We start from the raw sequence: 18,558 nt of genomic DNA, 5'->3' as shown, positions 1-18,558 counted from the left end.
ACTGCAATCAATGGAAAAACCTTCACGAATGGTGAAGCAAAGCATGTTAATGCACTATACAGACGGGGAAATAAGATGCACGCATACCAGAAGCTGAAACGGCAAAGAGAAGACCAACGTATTCATGCCAATCAACAACGCTACAGACGTAGTCCTTCAGGTCACCTGGCCAAAGACCAGTTTTTCCCTGCAAAGAATGGTCAATGCAGAACGTGTGGGGACATTTCTCTCTGGTGTGCAGATCAGCTTCGAAATCCATGAATGCAGTGGAATTACCTGAGGTGACTGTCGTGTGTGTTGGCAGGGAGTCAGCTGAAGGTAAACTGATGGGAAACTTCACTGTGGCCACTTCATCTTCTCAAAGCTTGACCACAGACATGTCGACACAGGATCTGGTGCTTCAATATTTCCCACAAATCTATACGTGAAACACTTCAAGACAAGAAAACCAAACCCACCTGCAGTACAACTCTGGACATATTGAAAACATAAAGAGCAAGAGCTTGAACGTCTCGACGCCACAATCACTTCCTAAAACAGAACCGTTACTGGATTCCTCAGTGTGGTTTGTGTCTGGTACACCTCCGATCCGGCTGCACCTGTGCAAAGCCCCTGTTAATGAGATGGAAGGAGGATGGTTGGTGGAACCTCCACCACAACCTCTGGTGTTGGTTCCGAGAGAGAACGTCGACCAGCGTTGCTTCGTGTCGCACATCAAGACAGCTTGTTGCTTTGTTATGTAATCTGCTGATTGTCTCCCGATAAAGACAGAAATTGCACAACTTGATCCAGGAAATGTGTGGAGGAAAAGGAAAACACACTTGCAAATGTCTGCAGATTTATTGATTCATCACTGACACACAGTATTTGCAGACTATTGTCCACTGTTATTAAAATACTCTTGTCTTTCCAGGTTTTGTCCTGCCTGGAGCTGCGTCGGGTCGATTCTGGACCTTGAGTGTTGGAAACCAGAATTTGCACGGCAAAGTGTTCCAGACCAGCCAAGCCAGTGCAGGTTGCAGTGACCTTCTCTGGAAGTCTCCTATTTATTCTGATCAAAGGTCTTGAACACTGCTGGTATCCATCTGGTGGTCAATGTATGTAATTTAGTCACTTCAGGTGTGATTTTCTCTCCATCCTGAACGATCGCAAAGCCGAACCAAGCAGCTCATCCACAGTGAAATGATTCCACCCTTGTTTTTAAAGTCTCTCAAGCCAATCATGGTGTGTGATATTTCTTCCTTACAGACCATTTTTAAGACACACGTACAACTGAGCCAATAATTTATGTCCAGGACTAAACAACCTTCCATCGGGTGCTGATGTGACAGTAAAAGGTTCCCGTATCAGTGAGTCAGAGAAGCACCTTTAGTTGGGCGCTGGTTTTTCTCTGGTGACAAACTGCTGAACGTCTCTTTGTGGCTCCTGGTTCCGTCTCTGGGCCTCGTCCCTGCTGCGCTCGGCGTTCTTCAGGCAGATCTCCAGGGCGGCGGCGCGGCGGCGCTCTGCCTCCAGCGCAGACTGCAGCTCCACCACGGTGGCCTTCAGCTCCTTGTTGTCCTTCCGCAGGCTGTGAAACACACACAGGCTTCAGATGTAGAATGAAAAACAGAAGGACCGACTGGTCATGGGGGGGGTCGCTGGAGGGAACAAGCAGGTCTTGACCTTTCTCCTTTGGCTTCTCTGGAATCAATTATCTCCAGGTGGTTCTCACTATAGAAACATGTTAACACTTTGTCGGAGCACGTTGCATTTGTTCAACGTGCAAATCAAATTGTTTTAGTTTCTGGAGGGAAGGTTTGGCTGTAACTCGATGCTGGCAGACTTTGAGCAGCTCGAGTTACAAATATTTATTCATAATGTATTTTCAAAACCTGGTTATGATCTAAGTTTGACGGTTCTAAAGGAGGATGTCACTTTAACACCACTGTTATAATGTAGCAACTTCTATTTTTATCGGAAGACTTCAAAGTTGATCAATTATTGAAGTCGCAATGTGCTTGTTGCTCCTTCTGAACATGTTGGACGGTCTCAGAGCTGCTGCCTCTTGCATCAGCATCATCCAAAGCCTTTTTCATCTATAAGGAGGAGCTCTATAACTACCTCATGCTACTATTTCACCAAACTCCTGTTGACTCGAGGAGGAGCACCTTCTTCATCCCAAAGTAATTCACCACTCTGACAGCAGCATGTCTGACTGTCACTCCAGCATTCATCTGTATAAACAACTGTGATGCATTCATTTACTCATACGACTATGGGTCTATGTATCTGGGCGGCAGTAGTGATTCAAACTGTAAAGTGGTGGAACGGCCATTTATAAATGAATTCTATTTACCATTCAGCTCATCCCTTTTTTGTTACTGCCTCTTTCTCTTCTTGAGATTAATTTTTCTTTCAAAAACTAATACTTTTGAGGATAAAAAGCACCTGAAAACATCTCCAGCACACACCAGAACAAATAAAAGACACCAAAGAATTACATGGAGTTTAAATAGAGATTCAAACTGATTTAAAACAAGTGAGTCAACATCTCAAACTGGGTCAAAAGACAAACAGGAAAAAAACGTTTTTAAAAACAGGAAGACCTGCCTGAACTCATTCTAGTTTCCACCAACTAACGTGATTAGTAACGTGAGGTGAGGTGACGGAGTGACTCCGTCCTGACTGCTCAGCCTCATCGCACCAATACAACAAGGGTTACAGACCATAGTAACTAGTCACTAGTAACTAGTGAGGTCACTCCTCGACCTTTTACATCAGTCAACAGTGAAAAAAACCCTGTGGGGTCATTTGACCTCAGAGAAAAGAACTGTCTCATTGAGTGTGTGTGGTGTCGATGAGGGTGTTGGTCTCACCTTTCTACCAGCTCGTCTTTCTTCCCGTCTGATTGGCTGTTGACCGGCCGACCTGAGCCGCTCGCCGTCCTGTGAAGCGACGCTGCCTGGGCAGGCTGCGAGTCACTGTGGGCTCTCTGCGAGCCGGCGCTGGAAGAGCAACACGTACTGTCACTTCCTCTTTGCGTCACGAATCCATCCTCCTCCTCTTTCAGGCTCTTGGTTCCTTGAGACCCCCTGAAAAACGAGCCCGGGCTCCTCAGGTCCAGGATTTTGAAAATGTCCTCTGAGAAAGTCCCGCCCTTCTCCTCCACGCTCTCCTGGATGCGGCTCCACCTGTTGATGGCCTCGGCCTTGGCCGCCATCCCGGTGAGGGGGCAGTTGAAGGTGGGGAGGGTCTGGGTGCGCTTGCGGGGGCTGGCCGACCAGTCGACTGACGAAGGGGATGGGGGGGTTTGAGGAATGAACTTCCCTCTGTCTGGGCCTGGACTGTCAGTGTCCTCCTCCTCTTCAGGGGACTCCGACAGAGAAGTGTCACCCATCTGAAAGAAAAGACATCAAAAACAAAAACCGAGGTCAGACTGCTGAGTGGGCACTTTAATATTTACACTTCATAGCAGGTTTTTAGGAAGAATTATTTTATCATCCTTGTCTTTGTTTTACCATATTGTTTTTATATGTTCGTAACCTTGTATGGTTTCATGTGGGACAATGGATGGATATTAGGCCTGCGCTAAATCCAGCATATCCAGCTTGTTTATTAACATGTACGGTCTCATCCACTTAAACTAACACATGGAATGAAAAGCACAGAGAGGCTGAGGCACAGTCGGAGTTGTGCTGCTTCACCTTTTGAAAATGAAACCCGTCAAGTCAAGGATGGAAAGAAAAGCACAGTTCATCAACCAAAACCTCACTCCTAAACATCCCTCACTCCTCCTGCAGGAGGTCCGGGACTTGATGCGAAAAACAGGATTGCAATTTGGTTCCTTGTTTGTTTCATCTTCCCCATCATTGAAATAACCTTTTTTTTCTGTTTGACACTTGTCAAACATTCATCAAAACTGTGAGTCTGATGAAGAGGAAAGATCAGTACAGAATATTACGATGCAGCCGCAGTGTGTGTGTGTGTGTGTGTGTATATATATATATATATATATATATATATATATATATATATATATATATACTTTGTAATAATAATAAAAAGACACAGACTTTTTGGGGAAAAACATTCTAATTTCTCAGTGTTGTTTCAATTTTGTCATCATTATTTGTTAATTTGATATGTAGAAAGTAAATTAAATTGAATCCATTAATTAAAGAAATAAAACGTAGTCTATTCAGGGAAAGCTCTCTGGTTTTAAAGAGTAGAAAATAAAACAAAAAAAAAGATCTGTTTTAAATAGATAACATGGATTTCTGAGCAATGTTTGAATCAGATAAACGGTTTGAAGTGTAAAAATAAACCCAAGATAAAATATTACGGAAAGACGACAAGATAAATCTGAAAATATATTCTGTCTAACACACAACTCACGAGGAGACATTTTCTTTCTCAGTCTTCATCTTGTCTCACCAGTTTCCCAGAGAAGAAATTATAAACTGAAATAAACTGAGATTTCAATGTTTCATTTTAATCAATAATAACTGAAAATATTTTCAATACAACCATAACCTTACTGATTGATACCTTCATTACTCAATGGGCAGTAATGAAAAGCATAAACACAAAAATTATTATTTTTAGTAAACTAGCAGGATTCGTATTAAATCAGGGTGTCAAAATCACTTTAGTTCAGGGGCCACATGCATACAGCCCCATTTTATCTATAAAGTCATTCCATATTAACCTTCAATTTAAACTTTTCTTTGTTGTAGTGCAAAACAGCGATATTTCTCAAAAACCAAACAATTACTACCTGGGGCATTTCTAGACCCCCTGGGGTCCGGGGCAAGAAGGACTATGTGTTCTCCCGGACCCCGGAATAATGATGAATGAAGTCCAGGATGACATGTCAGTAAAGAAATACTTGGTTAAATACTTAACATAGAAGATAAATATTTCAAACTTTACACACAATATCTAAATGTCAGAAAAACAAACAACTGAAAAGTGCAACATTTTAAGTATGATAAAAATGCAACCAAGCAACAAAAAAAACAACAACATAAAAACAAGGAATTGAAGCGGAAAGTAAGAATTGTGACACCTTGGTCTTATATCTATAGTCCACTTGCAGTGCAGTGTTTTTTCCTTAAAACTGCTGCTTGCAGGCCTTGGCTTCTGCAAATGCAGCCACGTTAAATTCCATTTCTCAGGACCTCTGAACATCTGTCTCTATGGAAACCAGTGCTGGTCCTGTGAGCCTCTCCTGGAACAACAACAAGACCTATGACATACTGGACTACTTCTTAAAATAAAGCTGTTAAAACTGGTGTAAAGTAAGAATAAATATGTGCTCTAAGTTTGTCAAACCACAGAAGTGTGTTGCTACTGTCAAATTTGAGTGATTCATATATACATATACATATACAATATAATATATATACATATATACACATTTTATGAATTCACTTTACACAGACTTAAATGTGCAGTTAACTTTTCTGGTGTTTGGTGGATGACTGGGAGTTTGGGACAAAGTGTCTGGGATTACAGGGACTAACTTTTTTATGATGTAACACACAGCTGACACACTCTCACTTACCAACATCACGTTTTTTGTGTTTCTTTTCTTTTCGTTTTATGTTCCCTGAGAGGTTTGTGCACTTCATTTATTCAATGTGTTGATGCAGGGTAGTGGTGGGGCCCATTAGGGGGGTTCCCGATGTGTCATCGACATGTGTCCAGAGGTTTCAATTGTCGCTGATATCTGCCGTCTGTCAGGGGCCCCCTACTGGAAACTAGCCAGTGACTACTCTGAAAGGGCCCCATGTGGGGGATTTCTGATGCGCTGTCGTTGCAGCTTCTAAAGCAGTTACATTATTTTGTCATTGAAATTGACTGTCAGCCGTTCCTCGGGGGCCCCTTTAGCTCGGGGCCCTAGGCAATTGCCTGTGTTGCCTACCCCGTTGTGACGCCTCTGGTAACTCCAGGAAACGACTAAATCTCAACATAAATGCACTTTTCATGAAACTTTCTGTTGCAAAATACAGTGAAGTGACAAAACTTCTCCTGCTGCATTATGGGTGTTTTTACAAACTCACCCTGACGGTGGTTTTGAGGCTCGTTCTCTCTGCAAGTCGGTAACTATCATGGCTGCATCGCGATACCGCAGCTCAGGTCTCAGGTTGTGTTGTTGCTCGCTGTATCAACGCTTTCAGAGCCGCGAGTAAAAATAGAATACCAACAGTAAGTTTAGCGTCTGTCTCATTATTTGAGAAAATCCGTACCGGTAAGTATATAAATAGAGCTCAACGTGTGAACAGAAAATGGGAAACAGTTTGTCTGAGTCCTTTAAAAAAAAAAATGAAAATGTTTCTACCAACACCTCTTGAGACATGATGCATCTTGATTGATTCAGTTAGTATTTCTGTGCTAATAACATCCAATCACCCTCTGCAACCATCGCCTTGTCCAACCCACCATACAAAAGTAAAGGTTTCCTCGATATTGAGTGATGAATATAGAAATGTTATCTCTAAAAGGCAGATATCAACAAAGTGGAGGAAGTTGAGATTTTATCAACAAATACATACAGGCTGCCTGGAAGGTTTATGTCTTTTTAAGACCTTGTTTACACGACGTTTCAAGTGAAATAACATCACACTTTTGTTTCAGAAAAGGTTTTGCATTTCCACAGCAATGTTGTGAAAATTATGCCCGTTTACACAGAAATGCTGATAACGATCGAGTTTTTATGTTGGTCCACTAGTAGGTGCTGTTGGTTGTTTTTGTAATAAAACCACACACACGCACGCACGCACGCACGCACGCACGCACGCACGCACGCACGCACGCACGCAAGCAAGCACGCACGCACACACACACACACACACACACGCACGCAACAGAGAAACGACCAAGTTGGATTGTTTTTATGGTGACTGTCAAAATAAAACTACCAGGTCCAGGAGAAGATGGACTGGGAGTCTGGACACTGGAGGAAAACGTTGGTATTATTGTTTATCTACTTGGGCGTGTACAACAACTATGTGCTCCATCAGTAGTGTGTGTGTGTGTGTGTGTGTGTGTGTGTGTGTGTGTGTGTGTGTGTGTGTGTGTGTGTGTGTGTGTGTGTGTGTGTGTGTGTGTGTGTGTGTGTGTGTGTGTGTGTGTGTGTGCAGTAGCAGCGTTTCCATCGTCTTCAAGGAGACAGCAGAGCACAAGCATTTTCTAAAAGTTTCACTTTCCCCGTTTCCACGGAGATCGAGTCGAAACCTTTTCAAAAAGTTGTGTTTTCAGTGGCTACGAGCACCGTTGTGCAAACAAACACCCAAAACACAACTGGAGTTTTTCGTTTTCACTGAAAAACATTGTGTGGCTGAGGCCTGAGTCGGTGATAAAACATCTGGTGGCCGCCGCCTGCAGGAGGAGAACATGTTTCCCGCCATGGTTACCTCGGCAGACTCCCAGCCCACGAATCTCCGCGGGGCGTTCTTCTGGCTCTCCGCTTTGGTCGAGGGAGAGGCAGGAAACACGTCTTTGGAGAGAGGGAACAGAGCCTCGTGCTGCCGGATCATCACCGTCATCAGCTTCTGGATCTGAGGCGTCGCTGTGAAGACACAAACATTCTAAATATATACAGATGAAAATGTGGCTTGTAGATGTTTTCCCCTAAATCTGTTTTCTCTTCGAACAGCTTCAATAAGAGGAACCTTCCTGCAGCTGCTTGATTGAAACAAAGAAGCTTCCATGATGGTGCATGTTAGTCTAGTGAGAAGTGTTTGGACGCACCTTTCATGACAGTGATGGGGTCTTCTATCTGAGGTTTCAGCAGGTTGATCCCCATCACAGTCGCCAGGTTCTCCACATTCATTTTGTTCACGCTGGCCTGCTGCTGCACCTCGAACAAGAAGCTGACAACGGGAAGCTGAGATCAGTTCAACACTCCTGGAAATGTGTTTGAGATTCCAGCACAGTCAGAAAGCTATCACAAATATTCAATATGTTCCGACAGAAAAGTACAAATAGAATCAACAACAAGGAGGAACAAAATGACCCTAGAAGGATGAAAAATCGTCAATAATCCCAGAAGAAGATGAGATGCAGTCTGGACTCACCGGCACACATAACTAAGAAGGTTGTAGTTGACCCTCGGAAGAAGAGCGATTTGTTTCTCCAACTTTTGCCAGCCCTGAAAAGACAAAATTGACTAGAATGTTTACTGGAAATACCCGAGCAGAGGGAGCACACTAATGCTTCCCCAGTTACATATTTTTGGGGGGATTAAAAAGCAGAATGCACATTTAGCATGAGCATTTCAGAGAGGTTGAACTTCCTCCCGTCTCCACAGTGTTCCAGGACTGTTTTCTAATAGTTCCACCTTGGGAACCTTTTTTTTTTAAGTTGAGTTTCCAGTGGCCCCAAGCACACTGTCGTGTAAACTCGTCCTCAAATAACTCAAATGACAAAAAAATAAAAATAAATAAAAAAAAGCTAAAATTGCTAAAATAACCTAAATGTCCAAAACTGCTGAATCCACCAAATATATTTTAAAATAAATGCATTTACTGTATTTAGAAAAAAAAGCTACAAATGCTGAAATAAATGAAAAATTATTAAATAAACATTTTTAAATTGTCATCAAATAATGCAACAATAGCTATAGTTTATGTACTGTATATATTTATAACTATATAATACTCATATGAAAGCTTGAACATGTCGTGTGGCTGCAGACACATTTTAAATGGGTGAAAGTGGTCAAATTGCTCTGTGGGTCATAAAGGAAGACGACCTCTGACCTCTGACCTCTGACCTCTGACCTCTGACTGAGGGGGTCCGCAGGGGGTCCAAGAAAGAAATGTAGCAACGTCTGTGCCGTGACTGTGTTGAAAGACAACTTGACTCTCATTAACTCTAATTGGTCCCTGTCGTGTCGATGGTTCATTTCCACTGACGGGCGTTTTTCGACTCGGACATAATGCCTTTTTTTTGTTTTTTTTTCTTGAAGTGAGCTCACCTCCTCCTTACTGGTGTCCAGCAGGGTGGTGCAGTCCAGGAAGTCTTGGTACTGCGTCCAGGGCACCACCGGCTCAGGCAGCTCCCTCAGGTACAGTTTGAGCAGCGACGCCACCGTGTGGACGTCTGTGTCGCTGTGGACGGCAGGCAGGGACTCATGACTCAGCAGAAGCTCCGTTCTCACAAAAAGAAAAACCGCACTTCTGGTCTTTAAATTAAGTCCTTCAAAAAATGTACAGACGTGTGTGTTAAAATTGAATCTGGAATACTTGGAGTGATGCCAGATTTTGTTTTTTAGAAATGCTGCAACCCGATCAAAGTTTTATTCCTCACAAGATTTGAATGTAAAATATAATGACTCTAACACAAGATGTGATTTTTACGGATATTCTGTGTTTGTGTTCATGTACATTGTGTATTTCGCACTGTGGTGTCGTGGTTAGCATCTGGAAGCCTTTCTGACTTTGTTCTCCCTGTACATGTGTGGCTTTTATCCAGATTCTCCAGGTTTTTTGTTTGGTTTTTTATATTTCCGTGATCCAAAAACAGCTTGAGGACCCGTTCATACCACACGGATTCAAGTGAATAGGCAAAGCTTCCGCTGCGCTTTGTTAGTCTGTTTACATGACAACGGTGTTCTGAGCCAAATTGGAACTTGATGAAAATGGCTCCTGAGGTGGAACTTTTCATAAATGCTCTACTGTGTGTGACCAGGAGGAAACGCCACTCTCTGGTTTCTGGTATAGTTGAGTCAACCATGAGAGCAATCCGACTCCATCGTCTGTCCAAATGTCTGTGTATCCCGATTATAGCGTATTGTTCTCTCATGTGCAGAAGACCACCCACTTGTGGCCAGACATGGAAACTACATAGTTTTTAGTGTTTCTGCCATTTCCGTTTAAACGGACATCGTTTACAAAATTTTACTGTGTAAATGAAACACAACTTTACTGAAACAAAAATGCAAAAACAATGCATTTTCACTTGAAATGCTGTCGTGTAAATGAGGCCTGAAGCTATTGGGTGATTCTAAAATCGCCTGAATGTGCCAATGTGCAATTTTCAGTTTCTCTGCATGTTTGAGCTGATCTCTTCTATGCAGACGATGCATGGATGGATCAGTCATTCCCCACCATGTGTAATCATTTAATTTACTCTGTTATTGTTTCAGTGCTTCACTAAACCCTCAAATGTATTCAGACGCTGGAAAAATGTGTAATAATGGCCTTGAAGACGAAGTGTAGCAGGATTTATGTTGTGAGGTTATTGGCCTCAGGATCAATACGACTGAAAGACGGGACAGAAAACTGTGTGAACTGTGTTCACAGTTTGATGGTTTTCAAATCAGCGGTGACTTGAGATGTTGTGTAAAAAGGATGTCCTCTTGTCAGAACAGGATGTGGTGTCGCCGTCAGCTCACAGCAGACAGAAACTTTTCTTTTAAATGTCGCACTCTTCTCTGTCTCGGGGAAAAAAATGAAAGCTGATGCTGTCGATTAACTGAGGTTTAGGTGTTTCTCTCCTTTTACATCTGTTAGTGGTTGTTTTTGAGAGTCACTGTAGAAACGCTTCGAAAAACACTTTCCTGTCACGGTTTCCTCTGTAGGGTGTGAATGTCCGGGGACTGGATCACCTGGGGAAGGACGGTCTCTCTCCGGCATCGAAGGCGTCTCTGAACTGTTTGACAGCGTTGTCCTGACCGGGCAGACGGAAGATCCCCTCCTCGTCCAGCCCGTGGTCTTTGATGAACTCCACACACTTCTGCACCAGGATCGGGACCATGTGGCGTCCAGAGCGCTGCTCGTACATCACCGTGTCCACGAGACTCTTTCCAAACACTGCCGAGCCACAACAGAAGCACAAACACTGTGTGGTTCTTCTGGCGACAGTTTTGGTTTCATTCACTTGCTGATCATGGACATCGGGGCCAGAATCTCCCCTCATTGTTGGAAAAATTGTGAATTTAATCAGTCAGATAGAAAAATAGATTTTCAAGTGTGAGGTTTGAACGAACCTCCACTGGTTGGTACTCCGACGACTCTGCGCAGCGTGCGGACCCACTCCTCCAGGTCGCTCTGGGAGTTTGCCATGAACACATACGGGCATCGCTCTCTGTCTCCAGTTGTACCTAGAACATGAACCATTTGGGAGGAAGATTCACTATTGTCCCCCGTGCAAGACGACTGCCAGAGGGAGTTTTGAAGGGAAGCGCTTTAAACTTTGAACTCACAGAAGTGATCCTGTTCTCCTGCTCATTAAAAGGCCTCTTCACTACCAGTGAAGAACGACAACAGCTTTTAGATCGTCTCCCTTTGGATTAATCACTGAAGACATTAAACTCCTCAACTGCCTTTGAATCACTGTCAAATCTATAATTACATCAGTCAACAGCCATTGAAACATTTGTATGGGGTTTTTTTTTCAACTGATTTAGAGCAATTTTGATGTGCTGAATCCAAAAATAACATTTGTGTTGCTCAATCAGTCTGAAGTTTGGGATTCGTCTGGTTTGGAGGGAGCCGACAAATCATGTCACTGACTGCTTCATCTGTACTATTGATGTGACTGGGATCAACAGAAAGAACGGGAGGAGCTTCAAGTATCCTGATCTTGAATCAGCATGTTGTCCTGTGGCTCACTGCGATGAAACTCCAGTTCCTGTCTTTGGAGAACTTCCCGACATTCGTGAGGAAGATTCCTCCAGTGAACAAGTAGCTGAGGAAGAAGAGGTGATTCTCAATGATGATGCTCCACATCCTTTCTCCCAAAAAGAGCTAAATGATCGAGTTTGTGATCTCAGCTTGTCAAAGTCCTCTGCCGAGTTGTTGGCATCCAGATTGAAGGAAAAATACCTGGTCACTTTGGTTGGAAAATACTTTTTTGTCAAAAACCTATTTCTGGTAAGAGATATTAGCAAAAATTAACCAATAATGACATAAAAATATCATCTATACAATCAGAAGAGCAGACTTTCTTCAAAACCACTTTGCGTAAAAACCAGACCTGATCGAGAGAAACGGACATCATTTTCAGATTCAGCTGTGAAAAATTGTCCTAAATCAGTTAATTAAAACTTTTTTTTGTTGCCCAGTGTTTTTGGTGTGCCTTTAGAAGTCTTGTCAAAACCATATTTCGTTTTTGAGTTTAAGAACCTGTTTACACTGAAAACACATCATTTTTTTTGTTTCTGTTTCAGAAAAGTAGCGCTTTTTCCCGGCAGTTTTGAAAAAGGTGTAGTTAGCTTGTTGGACCACTAGCTGGTGCTGTTGCTTGTTTCTGCAATGAAACCCCACACATGCACACAGACAACAATACGTTCTAAACATTCCAAAGCGAATACACAGACATTGCTAAGGACGAACGACCAAGTGGGATTATTCAGCCAGCTGTAAACCCCTGGGGGAACATTGTTCTTATTGTCCAGCTTCGTGTGCTCCTTCACAGAAGAACCATTAACGTTTTCAGAAAGTTGGGTTTTCTTCCATTTCCAGAAGGAGCCTTTTCAAAAAGTTTCACCTTGGGTGACATTTGCAAAACGTTTTCAGTGGCTCTGATCACTATGTGTTGTGTTTTCACATGAATACTAATGTTTGGGCCGCTGAGCAAGGCTTTGGACCCCCAATCACAATGCAGCTGCTCCAAGTTATTCGAGGCTACCTGCCAGCAGGAGGGGTTCAGTTCAGAGGAATAATGTCCCCAAAGGATCCATAAAGTGTCGGGAATGCAGACTAACTAAAGCGATCATGCAACTTGATGTGGTGACCCCTGTACATTCTTTATGAGCAATAGTCGCAGTGTTGCCCAGGGCACCACTAAAGTTCTCGTATCTCACCGACTTAACAAATCTGCTCAATGCTTACGTGGTATGATCTCGAAGAGGAACTTCCCAGGGTCATCGGAGCTCTGGGGGACTTCATTAACTTTACTGAAGCGTAGCTGGATGACACCCTGCAGAAAGAAATACGAGTTCAAACAGACACAGAGAGGAACTTTAACTACAACCATGAACTAGCCACTGGTATACAAACCCTCCCATTATATTTAGAGAAGATTTTACATCAACATCAGTGAACTTGTACACTGTAAATCAGGGGTATCAAATGCATTTTAGTTCAGGGGCCACAAACGGCCCAATTTCATCTTGAGGGGGTAAAATATTGTCATTATTGTCTTTGAAATAAAACTTTAAAGTGTTTATTTGTTGTGTTGCAGACCACAGGTGATTAAAATGTTGATATTTTGACAAAACAAAAACAATTATAACAGAAAACTTGTGGAATTTCAACATTAAGCCAATTTTAATGACATGTCCTAGTGCAAGCTACTATTAAATGTAAATAAAAACCACCACGTCCCCATCAGTGTTGTGTTGTTTCTACTACTTTAAAGATTTTTTTTCAAAAACAACAACAACAAAAGAAATCTATGTTTTCTTTGAATATTTTACAATTTTCTTGGTGGTTTGGTCAGATTTGTTTTGAACCACAGCCCTTATGTTTGACGCCCCTGATGTAAAGGCTTTGTTAGTCATGTGAAGTATGCAATTCTAAAAATGTAGTTAGCAGAAGTTTATTTTTTTTAATGTATATATCCAAAATGGAATCTATCTAAACAAACAACCAACACAGTTCCATGTAGGAGGCTTCACAATGTTGCTTTCCTGAAGGTGTTGCATAAATAAACATAAAAAATGTTTTTTTTTTACCCTATTTTGTTTATTGAAATTTCACAGGTGAAATGGTAGCTTTACAAAAGTAATTTGCAATGGTCTGTGATCCTTCGTTTTTGTTTTTATAGCATAGCCTAACCTTACCTAACCTAGCCAAACCTAGCCTAGCCTAGCCTAACCTAACCTAACCTACACAACACAACAGCACAACAAAATTAATTTAAAACATTTTTTAATGATAATTTTATTTAGGATATTTTGCTTTTCCTCTTCCTGTCCCCTGAGCAACACCATGTTGGAAATACACCTGCCAATAGTTTTGGGAAAGTCTTAAATGCAGAATGTCCCAGAATGACGGCAGACAGCTGGATGATTCAGCGATCAAGGTAAAGGTAAGAAAAACTCCTTTAAATAGCATTACCTACGGATCTATCACTGACTAGGATGTTTGCTATAAGTCAACCAAAATGCACTTCTTGTTATGAGTTTAATAATGTTCTGCATGAGTGTGACCCCTGTTCTCCTTGATTCTAAGGTCTGGTCTCCCTGCATAGTGGCTTGAATCACTCTGTTAAGGAAAGATCCGTTTCCTCTCAGCAGAAAGGACGATCAGTGCAGAGCACCTCAGAAGCAGAATTATACATCTAGTATGTGGACTGGGTAAACCTACTGTGTCGTAAGAAATGATCAACTTTAAAAAGCAGATGAAATCTGTTGTGATGTTTAACTGATTATGTTCAGGAAGCGTGCAGCATTATCCATATCGGCCGCAGAGCGTCAGTACTGCTGAGTATAAAGATCAGTATCACATCACTCAGTAACCTGTTACTTCTAACATTAAATTACTAACATTTCATGGCCATGCAATGTAGATACAGAATATTGTATATTGAGTTTTATGACAGGATTATAAAGCAGTAGATCATCTGCATAGAGCATAACAAAGACATGGAAATCATCCCTCATTTTAATTACTTCAGAGTAATTTCTAGGAATCATTATAGAAATGATTTACAGGAGTATGAAGGGGTAAAATACACCAACTCAGCAGCGTCTCACCTGCACAGTGCTCTCCTTGTCATCTTTGTGATAGGTCAAGGTGCTTCCCCTCAGCACAAAGTAGCGCTGCTGCCAGTTCTTCACCAGGGACCTCTGTTGTTTCTTCAGCCAGCCAGCCTTCAGCGGCCTCTCCATGGACCTGGAGGAGCGCGGCGAGCCCGGCCCGGAGCCTCCCTCTCCAGGGAACACGCTCTTGGATCGGGCTGGCAGATACCGCAGAAAACAGGTTGGTAAAAGTGTGAAGCAAAAACTTGCACTGTCACGGCCGGAGCTGCAAAGTAATATCAATAGACCAGTGACATACTCAGCAGCAGCAGCAGTGCACTTCCTCTTTTTAACACGGCAGTACATCCACCTATCAGGGCGGAGAACTCGACCCGCTGCCTATTTTTGCTTCTGACCTATACAGTTTCATACTGAAAGGAAACCGCTGGTCTGAGCCGGCCGGTTTCCGGCGGAAGGAACATAAATGCAGCTGTGACTGCTTTTCTCCAAATCATGGCACTCTGCCCACAATAGGATGGAAAAAGGTCAAAGGTTTAATATCACATGACCCCCATTTGAACTGAAGGTAAGTCTAATTTCTAGATTCTAAAACTCATCCATGGCCGAACGTTGATTTGGGGTCTTTTAGTGATTGTGTTTAATGGCGGGGATGAAAGAACGGAGGCCGAGGTGTACGTGGCTCAGAGACGATGCGGTAGGACGCAGACGGTCGGAGCAGCACGCAGGGTGGTGGCCTGCAGAGATGGCTGGATTGAGATTGAGCCCACTTTTCTCAGTTCTTCTTAAATTCTCCGTGTCTTGTTAGGCAAGATGACAGAGGAGAAAAGAAGAAGGGCCACGATGGGGTAAACAGGAAGCTGCTGCATCATCGCCGGAGGCCCGGTGAACTTTGAAGGTCTCCACCTACAAGTTCCAGAGCCCTTTGGTCGAATGTGCGACAGCAGCCACCCTCTTGTGATTCGTGGAGAGCCAAAGCACTGTGGAGGAACCGCGAGGCCACACACAGACGCTGATGTCACACCTCACCCTGAGCTGTTACTTCAAACTGTGAGGAGCTCCAATGACCGCCATCACATCAGAACAAGACCGACTGTGTGGAGACCTTCTAGAAACAGCACAGCTTCACCGTTACATGTCTACCTGGAGAAATGTTTGCATGAATAAAAATGAATACAATTGACCCCTACAAGGATTCTGAAGGGTTAAAGCGACCCTGAAAATGTACAAAATGACTGCAAATGTATAAGTCACAAGAGACAGAGTCCCTAAAATAAAATAAACCACAACAGACAGTCACAAGATGACCACAAAGAAAAACAGGCAAATAATCACAGAAATTTGGAATTAAAATAACTCCTAAATAAATCAAAAGATCAGAGCAATCCAACAACGTCACCAAAAGTGATATAAAATGAGAAGAAGAGACCTCACCCTTATTCAAAAACCTAGAAAAGGCCTTAAAGGGCTAAATAGACACTAGCCAACAGAAAATATAAAATAAATAAGAATGGAGGACATCATACACCATGTTTTCCAAGGGCCTGTAGTATCATATTCCAATGATGGATGTACATGCTGATGCACAATCCATCCTTCTATACAACTTGATAAAGTTAGGGTCGGGGGGCGTCGGAGGTGACGATGGGTGAGGGCGGAGTCTATCCACATATTCAGTTCAGACCCACTCGTCATCATTAAATGCGTCTTTCTGGAGGAAACCGCAGGAATCTACCTGCAGGAATCCCACATGCATGGAAAACATGCAAACTGCCCACAGAAGGAACCCCTCACCAGGACGCCACCGATCCACCATCAGAAGCAATAAGCATCAGAAGTTTGGTGTCTTCAAACTTAAATGCATTATCGAAGGATTTGCTGCCGCCCTTCTGCCGTCGTCGTGAAACAAACACCAGCGAAGGACTGAAGCGACGTCTGTCCAAAATCCACCAAGCTGCAGCATCAGCACTCATCTGATTCACAAGATGTTCTTGTACTAAACTATAAAACCATTCTGGCTCCTTGCTTTTACTTTCAGTACAGAACTAATCCAGCTCACTGTCAGTCCTTCCACATATTCAATCGTTAAACGTGATGACAAACCTTTATTACTCGCTAATCTGCATGTTATGACAAACAAGCGTACCGTGGAAAATTGCTTCTCGTTGTCTGATCAAGCTAAAGAAAATGGCTCCTTCAGACAACCTGTAATGAAATCAGTTAAATCTCTTTAACCCGAAATAACCTTATTGAGGGGAACTTACATAAATAAGGTAGCGGGAAGCTGTTTTGCACAGTCAGGCATGCAGGGAGGATCAATTTAATATGCAGGAAAACGAGTTTTATCTTTTGGGAGGGGACGTCAGCGGTCGTGCTTGGAGGATATAAAGGAATTATATTACAGATAAAACACATCGACAGCTCTGCTCACATCCTTCTACCATGTTTGACGTGTCAGGAAGCAAAAATCTATGTTCTTTTCATTGTAAAGGCAACGTTGTCAAACCAGAACAATTCCAACGTTGAAATGATCACAGCCAGTAACTAAACATTTTAGAGAATGACCATAAAAAGTAGCTGATTGGAGTCAAGGTAAAGGTGATAGAAGTGATAGTATTGGTTTCTGATCTGCAACAGCAACAACAACAACAACAACAACAACAGGTGGATTCTACAGTACATGTTCATACACACACATCGAGACTTTATTGTAGTTCTACTTTTGACTTTATCCTAATTCTTAGCAGATTCACAGACCATATTTCAAGTTTTAAGCCAGACACTGAAATAAAACAGCTGGACTTGATGATTTCTGGTCTTGAAGTTTTGGCATGCGACCATCATTAATGTAGAACAAGGAACTAAGTCACTGTTGATGAATGGAAAAAGGAGTGATAGTTACTCTAAAATGTAGGACATGAAAGTCTTAAAGTAAAGTACAGACAGCTCATGTGCAGAACCAAATTACAAATACTTTGTTATATGTGCCACCTCTGGATTCCTCAAACCTTCAGTTCAGCGAGGGACAGACGAGCGTCATTCTGATCCTCGCCGAGAGAAGCTTTTAGGATCCTTCAGTCCAAATGAAGTGACGAGCGAGACGCTCGTACTGAAAAAGTTGGTGTCAGATGCTCTCCTGAAAGGTTAACCGCATGTCTTTCAGGAAGGATGTAGGGTGACTGCACACACACATACACATACACATACACACACACACACACACACACACACACACACACACACACGGTATGTTGGCAGCTTCACTTGCCAGCAGTCACAGTCAGGGTTCTGAAGAAACTCTTGCATCAGCTTCCTGCTAAAAACCTTCATCACTCCTGCAGTGATCCACCAACGCTGGACCAAGTATCTGAAGGTGAAACAAGTCCTCAGCTCCGAGGACGTGGCAGCTTTGTACCCATGCAGACGAGACGAGATGATAAAATGAATAAATGCACATTGTGTGCATGTTGAACTCGTCCCGTTATGGGAATGTTGTAACAAGCCACAGTGTTGCACTGATTTATTAGCAGGCAGCATCATGAGGTTGACCTTTGCTCTGTGGAACCACGATTAAACAGATACACCATGTTTTGCGTTGAAAAAGGGTCTCAACACAACTTTGGTCAACTTCTTCATACAACACAACCACCAATGTGCTCATGAAGCCACACCAGGGAAACTAGATTTGGACTCACTATTAGTTTCTTTTGTATTCACCAGCATCCTCTTATACTGTACCAACAATAAATTCCGTTCATATCAGAGCATCAGCAGAACTGTAAACTCACCTATCCGAGCCGTCTCTGCCTTGAAGGTGCTGAAGTCCCAGTTGCGAGGTAGTTTCAGAGACATGACTGTTAACC

The 18,558-nt window shown here is 42.7% G+C and overlaps 1 protein-coding gene across 1 annotated transcript; it reads right to left on the bottom strand.

The window, feature by feature from the left end:
• Positions 1-896: 896 nt before the first annotated feature.
• arhgap25 (Rho GTPase activating protein 25) lies at positions 897-18,547 on the bottom strand (the record flags this gene model as incomplete). Its single annotated transcript, XM_080498975.1, has 11 exons — positions 897-1,570; positions 2,859-3,379; positions 7,401-7,555; positions 7,738-7,859; positions 8,064-8,137; positions 8,966-9,098; positions 10,598-10,802; positions 10,979-11,092; positions 12,825-12,912; positions 14,693-14,895; positions 18,484-18,547. The coding sequence occupies 11 exons, from the start codon at positions 18,545-18,547 to the stop codon at positions 1,369-1,371; spliced, it is 1,881 nt and encodes a 626-aa protein (XP_080355101.1). The 3' UTR covers positions 897-1,368.
• Positions 18,548-18,558: the final 11 nt, after the last annotated feature.

The sequence above is a fragment of the Blennius ocellaris genome (assembly GCF_963422515.1).
Source record: "Blennius ocellaris genome assembly, chromosome: 7".
Taxonomy (NCBI): domain Eukaryota; kingdom Metazoa; phylum Chordata; class Actinopteri; order Blenniiformes; family Blenniidae; genus Blennius; species Blennius ocellaris.
This window is presented reverse-complemented; position numbering and strand designations above follow the sequence as displayed.